The sequence below is a fragment of the Accipiter gentilis genome, chromosome 1 (assembly GCF_929443795.1).
Source record: "Accipiter gentilis chromosome 1, bAccGen1.1, whole genome shotgun sequence".
Lineage (NCBI taxonomy): Eukaryota > Metazoa > Chordata > Aves > Accipitriformes > Accipitridae > Astur > Astur gentilis.
Genome location: NC_064880.1, coordinates 22,874,026 through 22,886,065, shown reverse-complemented (window position 1 = coordinate 22,886,065; position 12,040 = coordinate 22,874,026). Strand labels below are relative to the sequence as shown.

General features: G+C 37.8%; 2 protein-coding genes across 4 annotated transcripts in view; both read left to right on the top strand.

Annotated features, from left to right (window-relative positions):
• Window positions 1–11,013, top strand: part of ANKRD44 (ankyrin repeat domain 44) — a 143,723-nt gene extending 132,710 nt beyond the window's left edge. For 2 of the 3 annotated variants that reach the window (XM_049798028.1, XM_049798117.1), the window contains exons 24-28: window positions 408–553; window positions 1,426–1,508; window positions 2,682–2,764; window positions 3,885–3,976; window positions 6,183–11,013. In XM_049798028.1, coding sequence (XP_049653985.1) covers window positions 408–553; window positions 1,426–1,508; window positions 2,682–2,764; window positions 3,885–3,976; window positions 6,183–6,448 — 670 coding nt within the window. In that variant the 3' untranslated portion in view covers window positions 6,449–11,013. The remainder of the gene's footprint in view (window positions 1–407; window positions 554–1,425; window positions 1,509–2,681; window positions 2,765–3,884; window positions 3,977–6,182) is intronic. The other variant, XM_049797952.1, reaches the window with a different exon arrangement.
• The window catches only part of LOC126053268 (splicing factor 3B subunit 1), a 647,576-nt gene that overhangs the window by 179,764 nt on the left and 455,772 nt on the right, over window positions 1–12,040 (top strand). The window lies entirely within an intron of this gene.

Here is a 12,040-nt window from a genome sequence, read left to right as displayed (position 1 = left end):
TTTTTTTAATAATGGATCTGTTCTTTTCTGATAGTTCTTCTCATCTTAAGCTTGTTAAAAAAAATAAAATCAGATGCATAAGAATGAGGGATTGTACTGCTTTTCATATTACACAGTATGCTCCATTAAAATAAATATGCTGCTAATATGAGTGTCTCCACAGTATCATATCTACCTTATACTTCCTTTTTTTTAAAGTTTATATTGCACCAGGATAGAGACTGTAAATATTATTTAACTTATTTCAGATGCTGCTACTATAACGTTCCCCCAGTGATAACTCAAATTTTTGCAGGAAAAAAAAATAAATTAAAAATGTCTTGCACTTTCAGGTTCTTGGGAAGGTAAGTAAACAGGAACATTGTCATTCTTTAGCAACAGCTGGGGTGGTGTTACTTTCCCTACAGAACACCCCTCCACGCAGCAGCCTTCGCAGATCATGTGGAGTGCCTCCAGCTCCTCCTGAGTCACAGCGCACAAGTGAATGCTGCGGATCACGCAGGGAAAACACCTCTCATGATGGCAGCTCAAAATGGTCACGTAGGTGCTGTAGGTAAGTACATCCTTGCCTCTGTTCACCTTGAAGGGTGAGTGCTACTGCAGTTACTATCCCAAATAAGTAGTTGGGTTTTTTTCCTGTAAAAACTAAGGAAGAAAAAGAAATTGTGTGGATGACTGTAAGAAGCTACCTTTACATCTGTAAAAAATGCTTTTTCTTCTCACTCATCGTTCCTCAGCAGTCTTGGTGAACATTTGCAATAATAAACTTGAGTCTTATTTCCTCCTAAAAGCACACTGTAAAGAACATGAGGGGAGTAGTAATTCTATTCTCCTGTTTACTTCCTTTATTTTATGAAGCAGTAAAACTGCACATGTGAAAAAGAATGTGTAACCTTTTTTTCCCCTGCTCTATTATAGGAAGTCCTATCCTTAAAATGGCAGCTATCAGCAGCTGCTTTTCCAGGCTGGACTATATACTAGAGACATACAGATTAGGGTCATATTGGTTTAACAGAATTCCCTCTTCTCTAGCTTCAACAGCACAGACTGCACCCTAAATTCTTTATATCCACTTAGTCCTCTCAAAGCAGGATCCACAGTTGTTCTCAGGAGAAGGTGATTCAGGCAGAACTTGCTGATCTGCAAATGAGGAAGTTTATAAATAAATTAAGGTGAATGTATGTTTGACAGTTTGGGGCACAGCAAATGAGCTATTAGCTCTTCCTTTGGTTGCCGATTAACTGCACAAAATTGTCTGTTCTCATTCATTATTTTCACTTTATGTTCATAAAGGTTACATCACATAAAGGCTTAATTGATTAGCATGTACACATATGTATACTGAAATAGTAAATTTTTTTCCTCTGTTTTTACATGTTTGTCTGCCCATTTGTTTTGTTCATTGATTTCTATTCTATACCTCAGACTTCTTGGTGAACATTGCGAAGGCTGACCTGACATTGAAGGATAAGGAGTTGAATACATCTTTGCACTTGGCTAGCAGTAAAGTAAGTTGAAGACCTCTGTATGCTTCTATTCTCTTCACAGTCTGTATGTAGGTATGTGTGTCTGTTTACACTCCTAAAAATTTCTCTGCAATGGAAATGTGATGATCAAACTTGTGGTGAGGAAGGGAGCATTGTTCCAAGTCTTTTCTCAAATCTGTTTCAAGGTTTAGAAAACTGAGAAATACAGATGCCTCTTACAACAGCTGAAACACAAGGAAGGGAAACTAAGAGAAATAATGGAAAATCCTTCAAGATTTTACCAAATAATCTCACTGTAAAATAGCTTAACATAGGTTCAGGAAAAAAAAAAAAAAGGTATTTATTATTTTTTCTTATTCTCCAATTTCTGTGGAAGGAACCCAAAATTTTCCCTTACACTCTGTAGCAGTAAAACCAGAGGCATTCATTAGATTGGTGGTGGTATCTTTTCCCATACTTTCTTCCTCCTAATTCCAGTTGCTACTGGTGTTTCTACAAGAAAAAATGCCCATGGGATTCCCTCTCCTGGGTCTTTTCTTTTGCTCCTATCCACAGATTGGATTCCAGTGTGATAGTATTACTCCAGTTTCTGCAGACACATGAGCTTTGCTGAATTCTCAAGGTCCTTCAGGCAGCTGTTCACCTGCCAAGGCTGTAGGCTCCACACCTGTGACTCACTGTTCTGAAACAGTATCAGAAATAAGGCCCAGATCTGTATTATTTCCGAAGTTTCATTGTTAGAGCTCTCACACTGAAGGGATTTTGTAGTAGCTTATTAATAATACAGAAAAGCATTTGAAGACCCAGAAAGTATAGTATTCATTTCTGAGATTAAACCATGTCTTCCTATGTTACTGTGTAGTTCTAATAAATAATCCATTGAATGCTCTCTCAAGAGAAATGGTAGTCTTCTCTGAAAGCCAAGGAGGTGAATTCATATATAATGATGGAGGGTTGAAAGACAGGTGAATGTCTAAATTTCTAAATGTGCTAAAGCATCCTAACAGTGGCAGTTCGTAAATGGTATTTTAAGGCTCCTACAGTTCACCTACTATGCATCCTTATAAACTGAGTAGCATGTTTTGTATTTCAAATTGAGGTATTAAAATTCACTTTTATATATAACATTTCTTTTGCCTCAGTTTCAAACTCCTCAGCAAATTAACACTATATGGTTTTTTTCCCAACTTACAGGGTCATGAAAAATGTGCCTTGTTAATACTTGACAAGATACAAGAACAGAGCCTTATCAATGCAAAAAATAATGCATTGCAGACGTAAGTATAGGCTGATCCTCTCAAGTTCAGTTGACTTACCATAAGATTCCTATTTAGCATTTCATATTCATGTCTCACATTTTTTCATAGAATAGAAAAGTTAATTTCTGATTTTTTTTTTTTAGTGCTTGCCCTTGAAAAGACCAGATTTATATTGCATTTTCACTTTTAATTTTGATTCTTTTGATGCCAATTTTATAGATGGTCTGGTGGAAAAATTATGTGAGGTCATTTATTTGAAGACTATATCAAAATGTCTATTAATGATGAGAATGTGTAAGTACACATCTGGCATTTCCTAGCTTTTTGAGCTTCACCTTAAATCTAAATAATTAATTTACCCTTAAGGTGGTACATTTTGTTTTCAGAGGCATTTTTTAGGTGATATTTTTTGTGCAACTCCTGTCCATACCATACATTATCAGCAGAGTTAGAACCATCGATATTCTTACTCCAGCTGCAACTGTTTGACTGGTATGCTACAGTAGAATATTCAATCACGAGTTCAGGTGGCAGATCACCTAATGCTTGTGGAAGAATTTGTTCCATCTTAGCCCTTTTTTTCCCCTTCCAATATGAAATTGCTTTTCGTGTCCCACTAGCTGCTCCCAAACAGGAGCCCTGTGTGTTGGCCCAGGACAGGAGCAAACCAGTGGTTGTTTTTAATTTCCAGCTGCTCTGCAGTAACAGAGATTAGCAAAGGAGTATTCAAGGATAAAAAGGCAATACAGTGATTTTGAACAGTCTGTAGTAGCCAGAATTAGGGGTGGAACAAAGGCATTTCTTCAGTCTAAGATTAATTTTCCTTTTAAATGTCAGTTGTATGGTGCAAACAGTGGAAAAATGGGAGCTTTTTAAAGAAAGCCTTTAGACTGGAAAGTATTAAGCAATCCTTATGTATGTAAAGGTAATTTTATTTGTCTTGCACATATGTTTTATAGATGTGGAACATGATTATTTTAAAGGCTGTAATATAATTTAACGTCAACAGTATAATTATAATGATCCAAAGAATGAAAACATTCTCTTTCAGATGCTGGGTGTGCTTTAAGCATTACCTAACTTTTTTTAGAAAGTCTATTTTAAACTGAACTTCAATTTAGTTGTTATGTTATTGTAGACCTCTCCACATTGCTGCACGAAACGGCTTAAAGATGGTGGTTGAAGAGTTGCTAGCCAAAGGGGCATGTGTCCTAGCAGTAGATGAAAATGGTAAGTAAACAATACACTTTGACAATCTTCAGTAGGACCCAACAGGTAATTTTACAGCAGACTGAAGCAATAGACTTAAAAGCTGATGATAGACATCATTGATTCTTTTATCCTTCCAAGAACAGACAATGAGCTGTGTGAGTACCTATTAAAAAAAACCACAACAAACTATTTATTTTTCTTTAATATAAAAATGTATTCTAAACATCACAGCGGTCCCTTTTACTGTTCATTTTGCATGTACTGTCAACAGCTAGTCTTTTTTAATGCTTGAGTGCAGTGGTAACTTGAATTTCCTAAACATGCAAGTGGCACCGGATAATTCTGACGCCTTGCAGAAGAATTAAGGATTATGCATTCAATCAGCGCATGTTTTAATGGGTAGGAAGAAAACCATCACCATACGTTTGATTGTGTCCTAGTTCATTCTGAGATCAAAGCTTGTGCTTACCAATTGTCTGACCTAATCCAAGATGCAAGTAAATTACTGTTGCCTCATAAAATATATGATTAGTTAATAAATCTGATAATTCTGTTTCAAATCTCAATGAAGTCCTTCCCTAAACATTATAAACCCCATAGAGGGCTGTGCTTCTATAATTAATGTTTTCAAAAATGTCTTCCTGAAATAAGCTGGTCTTTCTTACAATACTGACTTCATGGCATTAATGTAACAATTCGGTACCTCCATCTTCCCATATCTGTAAAGTAACAGTAACAATACTCACCCATCATTGCAAGACATTTGCGGTCTATGGATGAAAAGAACTGAGTGGTGAGTATTTGCTATTAACCAAATGCTACCTAGGTATACTTACATGCATGAGTTCCACTGAAGTCATCTGGCCCTAACCTCATTTTAGAGATAGGGGACAGAAAAATGAACCAGACTAGCTTCTAACCACAGTTCTTATCATTACAATTGTACAAACTGAGCCAGCTAATTTGCATGTATGTAAAAAATGAAAATTAAGTTTAAATTTTATACACACTTTAGTTTTCTAGAAACAACTGCTTATGCAGAGAGAAAATTAAGTACAATCTCGGTATAAGTACATCTCTGAAGAATATTGACACTTGGAACTCAGTGGAAGAGGAAATTCCATTTAGGGTATGCATTCACCACTGACAGTCAGTGCTTAAATGTGGGTAGTTTGCTGCAAAGCTGTCCTCACATTTGTCCACTAAATTCTGCCACCACACTGCACTGCTGGTGTTCTTGGCTTACTTGAGGCAGTAAGATCTCAGTAGTGGTCATTGCCTCAGACTACTGTTTGCTGCAGCACTTAAGATTTAGCCATCTGGAAAAGAATTTGTTTGCTCTTAGCATAGAGGATTTGTTGGAAAGTGCTGGAGTACTACACAGCAGCCTGCAAAATGTATAGATAGAAAATGTAATCAGCATATGGGTTTCCAGCATTTGCATACATGAAGAGCTGTTTTAGGGGCAGTGCTTGGACAGGACCCAAGTTAAACTGCAGTGAAGACAAACTTTTAATAGCTCCCCAGTTCTTTGTTTCACTGACATCTGTATAATATTAACTCTGTATTTAAAGTGTATGCCATGCCTTCTGAATACAGTCATTATTCTTCTAACATAATGTAAATTTGAGTAACTAAACATCCACGTAGTCATACCTGCTATACATGTACCACATGCACTGGTCTAATTCTTTTCTCTTATAATTTAATTCCTAAATAAACTGCTTTCTGAGTTGAGTAGATACTCAACTGATCAGTCTTTAAAATCGTTTGCTTGTTACTTCAAAATATTTTTAAACTAATATCTTTTATGTTTTAATGAAAGTCATTGTTCTCAGAATGAGACTTGTTCATATGCACAGAAACTGAAGCCAGTTTCTGTCCCTGTTGCTGTACTCCCCATGTTCTGTATTCATCATACTGTCTGTGCTGTAGAACTGTGTTTAGCAAGTGCTTTTATTCATATCGTGAAGTCTGTTTGCTGCCTGATTTTAAGAAAAAATAGTGCTTGTTGTGGTCACAGTTGTTTAAATGCTCCATAAAGTGTGTATTTTCCCAGCATGTCTAATTTAAAATAAGTAACATACCCCTGTTGCCTGGCATGATTGTAACTGAACATACATCTCCTGCTTACGACGTCATCTAGAGATGTATATGAGGAATGCTCAGTGCCATTCTCAGTACCCTTAGTACTAACCATTGCCTTGTCTGCATTTGTGCCCAGGTCATACGCCAGCCCTGGCTTGCGCTCCTAACAAAGACGTGGCTGACTGCCTGGCACTCATTTTGGCTACCATGATGCCTTTTTCTCCTTCCAGTTCAATGACGGCTTTCAACTTCGTTTGTTTTAAAAAAGACAATTTGGGCAGGACACATCTCTGCGATGGCTCCAGTATGGGTAGCATTAACTCTCACAATAAGCCCTTGAGTAATAACATGGGAACAGAGGATGGGTACAATGAAAATGATTCGGATTCTGAAACATTTTGACTTTTCGGTATTCAAAACCTTTTTGTCATTATTATTTCATTTCAGCTTTATTTTTGTCTTTTTAAACAGCTTAAATCCCACAGCTATATTCTTAACTATTGTTCTTGACAAGTAGGTATTGAAAGATTTCTAGTGTTGATGAGAGCCAATCCTTTAAATAACAAAGTTAGAGGGATTTACCAGAACATACTCCCATTAATGTTCTGCAGCTTTGCAGCTTCCTGATGTTTTCTTTAGGCCCTAAGTGCCCCTGTGGAAAGTCTCTACCTCTTACTTTAAGTAGAAAAAGAGAAAATGCCTTTTTTCTTTTTGACAGCACAAATAAACAGGGAACCGTTTGTAAAAAGTTCTTACATGTTTTAGCTGTACCTTTAGTACACAAACATACTTCCAGTGTAGCCTTCATAGATTTGAGCATCCCCCCTCTCCTATGTTTGTCTGTTTCCTGCTTCCAGGGGCTCTGTTAATTAGATATTTTTTTTTACACAAACCAAAGGTAAAGTTGTAAATCTTAAAACTGCCTGTATTACTTTTCTACAGGAAATGAAACCTTTTACATTCTGCGTGTACTAAGCACTTAAACGTACAGAAGGCACTTTTTGCAGTTCTTAGTTGCAGCACACAATTAGAAAAATAGTTATTAACTCTTTTATTAACTCTTAAGGCCAAATTCTACTTGTCTCACCATATTTTCCCATGGACATTAGTGGAACCACTTGTGTAAAATGAAAATCACTTGGCCCTTATTTTTTTTCAATTCAGCACAAACATGTACGGTTTATTTGCACTACAGAATTAGGGTTGTTAGATGTTTCTGTCACCTGAGCCATTAACCATGAATCTAGTACCAGGAAAAAAAAAAAAAAAAAGGGGGGGAAAAAATAAATCAGGTGTAGAGAAAGGTTTATGTAAAAGTTTATAATGAATTGCCAACTTAACTGGATTTTTTTCCTTTTCTATGCTTAAATAACTATTTTTACTGTAAACAGTATCGAATTTTAAAATACTTTTGCTAGCGTTTGGAGTAACAGAGCAAAGGTAAAGCAATGAAAGCATAACACCAAAAGTTGAAATACCAAACACCAGAAAACATAGCAGTGTACTGTGCAGGGGATCGGAGATAAATGCTAAAAAAGCCTATTGTCACCAGCTTTTAAAGCAATGTCAACTTTGTGAATATGTTTACTCCTTCTGCCAAAGTTTCTAGGTCAAATGGACCACGACCCTCGACTGCAACAGATGTACAAAAGGAAGAGTGAGACTTTGTAAACAAACAAAAAAATAAACAAAAAGGTATCATGAACTAACCAGCTGTACCAAGAGGACCAAAATGCTTCAGTAATTAAATGGAAGACTTTGCTACATTTATTTTTTCTTCAAATGTGAGTGACATAATGAAGTAGTTTTTCTAAACCATAAAAATAGAAACTTTTGAGGTATTGAGTAGTCTTGAGTGAATTTTACATTTTGTGATGCAGGTTTCAAGATCACATTTGTAACTGATGATGTGTTGATCGCAGTTTTGGGTTTTTTCTCCAGACTAAAGAATATGTTCATATACTTTTAATGTAACTGTGTTTATATTTATTTGAAATGAAACAAATGCCCAGGAAAAATAACTATGGCTTGTTCTCCTAGTTAGCATTTGTGCATACTATTTGGCATGATGCGAAATGAAATGTGAATCTAGGCAAGGCTGATGGCCTGAGTAGAAAAAGGAAGGGCTGATGCACTTCGGGAGAGTGCCCATCTTGTATGGAATGCAAAGATTAATTCCACAGGCTATATTGGTAAAAAGCAGAAAGCAAAACACCTTCCCTCATTTAAGAGCACAAGAAAAGGATTCAGCCCCTTGCTAGACAAATGAGAGAACACTGTACAGCTACAGTAAAGAGGGGAAAAGGTAGTGTAGCATGGAGTCAAGGTGTTAAGGTTCCTGTGATTCACGCTCAGGCTGTCTGCAGGCCTCCATCTGTGCTGGGAGGATGAGGTGAGCTTCCTCAGTGCACACTTTCAGCAGGGTAAATGAAACGTAAGGATTTTTATTTTAGTTGCAGTTTTTAGCCGTGTTCCACTGAATTGTTAAAAATCTATTGGCAGATTCCACTTCTTTAATTAGGAAAAATGTTTATGTATTAAGTTTATTTTGCCTTGCTAAAATTAAATCTTGTTTCCTTGAACATTAGGTAAAATTAAATACTGCTTCCTTGAATGTTAACAAATTTCCAAAGTTTACAACAAAAAATCACTAGGGACAGTATCTCTAAAGGTGAACATTTCTTTTCCCTCAACTCTATATTTTCTGCAGTAGAATGACAGAGCACCTGAAACTCTGGTTTTCTCCTCAGAAATAGCACAGAATAACATTTTTATGATTGCTTTTTTCTCAACGTTTTTGCTTTTAAAAGTTGCAAAATAGCAATAACCACCTTACTTTAAGCACTGAAAATAAGAGGAGAGATCAGTTGTTAAAGTTTTCAGTGGTATCTGTTCAGAAATGAATAGAATCCCAAATTTGTGGGGTTTTTTATGTGGAATGATGGCATTGAAAACAAATAAACAAACGGGAAATGGCTGCCACTTGTCTAACAGCAGCATCAGCCTTTTCATCTTACTTTAACTTTTCATCTAACTTTAAGAGACGTAGGTAGGGTCCTTGGCAGGATTAGTTATAAGTCGCATCCAGAAATACAGAAAGTTACGCTACCCTACATGAAGTCGCTTTGTTAGGAGAAAACCAGTCCTCTTTACAAAGAGGATGTTGTATTATTTTAAGCAGCCATTTAAAAAATTCCAGTATTTTTACTTGCTACGGTACAGAGTTACTGAAAGTATTTCTGTGTATTTGCAATACCTCGTAACTCTGGTAATTGTGTAGTGCGACAACTGCTGCCTCTTCATGACATATACAAACATTAGAGAAGCATAGGTGATTACCGAATTGTTTTGATCCTTCTAGGAACCAAATCTAAACTTTACTGATTAAACTTTTCTGTAAACTAACAATGATGTAAGTATGCAATATTCCAAAAATCATAGAAAATTATTATTTGTTAGCATCTTAAGGGCATTGCAAAAGTTATGTTTTGAGTATGCTGTGTTTAGGAGGAAAACTGTCATGAGCAAGACACATGTAAGTACTCAGTATTGGCCTATCCCACATCTCATGTGAGTTACCAGAATCCCTTTTTTTGTATGCTAGTACATTAATCTGTAATATATCACATGTAGAAATAAATTTGTAATTTAGGGCAGGTATATAAGCATGGGAATAATTTTACTCTTGTAAATAATGACCTTGCCTTTCTGTGGACATTTTACAAGAGTAGAGTTAATCGCGCGTAATTGTTGCACTTAACCCTGGATCCTGCAATTTACAGTATGTGGACGACTTCTGTGTCTGCACCAAGCAGAGGGTATTCGGGGAGGGGCAGCCGTCTGCCCAGGTGTATTAGCAGGATTGTTTCATCCTGTATTTTAACCACAGCTGCAGATGGAATCCATAGCAGGATGGGGTCCCAAGTCTCTCATAAATACTGAGTTACAACCTCCAGACTGCCTGAAATTGCTGTGAAATAGCTCAGGGGATTTCTGTTCATCGCTACTAAAAGGGCACCATAATGTGTTTGGTACTTTTATGCAGTAAACAACTGCCAGATTATTGAATTAGAACAAACACATGAAATGAATTGTTTATCCATTGTACTGTTGAGAAACTTGGTTATGTATCTTGAGGATGATTTTAAAAAAAAATTTGTGATTTTTATTCTTAGTCATTTAAGAAATATTAGAGTGCCTTTTTATATTTGTGTATTATGGAAATGTTTTGTGAAACTTGTCTTTTTTTTTTTTCATTTGAGTGTTATAAAAGCAATATATTACCAGTAAATTTTCATTTCAGACCTTCTTTGAATGTATAAAGTGTTTCTTCTTTTCATATGTTCTACCTGCATTGAAATGAAAATTAATATGCTAAATTTCTATAGGAATAATGTATAATTTTTGCAGTGCTGAAAATGCTTTCTTATTACACAAAAAGTAAACCTTAGGTCAGTGTTATAGGAAAGGGCGTTTTAAACTAGTGACAATCTGAGTGTGTGTATAAAATGTAATTTTATGCGTTTCTTATGCAGTGATCTACATATTAAAGCCAATATCTTATGTTTTGTAGGTTTTGTCTTATATTTTATGCTTTAGCATGTGCAATATATCTTTACAAACCATGGTGATACGAATCTGGTGCCAGTGTTATATTTTGCATAACGTTTGTAATAAACAATATAAAATATTGTTTGATGGTTTCAGTGGGGTTTTGTCGGTATTGTTTGCTTTTGTAAATTGAAGTTCAAGGACTTGGGTAAATGTCACATACAAAATGAGGAAAAAGACTTACTTCAGTGAATGACTTGGAATTCAACCTGAATCTTCTCAAGCACAGTTTAGTAACTTTTTCAACTACTGAATGCTGTATTAATGTAGTGAAGAACCCTAACTGTAAACTACTATTGCAATGCATTCAGATGGTTATTTTTACAAATAAAAATGGTACAAATACTGTTGGAAAACTGAGTAAATTTTGTTTCTTCTGAAGGAGGGGGAAAGGCTTAAGTATTTAGCAGTGAAGATTAAAATGCAACTGTATATATTTCGACTTCGTACTTCCCTCAGATGTAACTACCCCTTGTCTTAGTAAGTTGATGTATTGCTTCCTCTGTAGACTGGGGGGAAAAAAAACCCAAACAAAAACGAACAATCACATTTTTTGTCAGATATTAAATATTGTTTTCACTGATGAGCGACACCAGCAATCGTGGGTGTTTCATGCCTCGGGGTGGGGTGGCTGTCCCAGAGAGACAGTGAATCCAGTGAAGAGTGCCTAGAGATAGTAGACTTGTTGTTAAAAGTGCTTAATTAAAGCAAACAAACCCCACAAAAACCCTACTCCTCCTCCCCCAAACCAAACAATTCCAACCACCATCAATAACGTCTTTTACGTGTTGAGTGCTTGAAGCTTTACGGATGTTTTGACTGAACTGCTAACAGGCCAGCAACCGTAAAAGCACCTGAGCGGTGGGGTTTGCAAGTCTACTTTCGGCAAGGTGAACTGCCGCGAGGTCGGTTCCCCCGCCGGTACGCCTTCGCCTTTGCCAGCGCGGGGTAAAGGCCCGGCCAGCCGCTGAAGCGGCGAGGGGGGGGAAGGAGTCTCCTCACGGGCCTCAGCCCGGGCCGGCGCCCCTTCGGCAGCAGCGCGGGCCGGACGCGGCTAAGCAGGCGCACCGCACCGGCAGCGCGGTGACTTGACCTCCCTATCATGGCGGGCACCCCTTTCCCCCCGCAAGCTGCCGGCTGGGGAGAGCCCGTAGGTAGGGGCCGGACCTCCCCGTAACGGCTCCCACGCCCGCGACATGGCGGACGGACCGTCCTCAGCCTGGCGGAGCGGCTGCCGAGCCAAGCGCCGGACCTTCCCAATATGGCGGCGGCCCTCCTTCCCCCCCCCCCCCCCCCCGCCGTCGGCCAGGTTGTGGCGCCAGCCCGCCCGCCCCGCCTCCCGGGCGGTGGCGCTCCCCGCCCCGCCCCGCCGTGCCTGTGTGC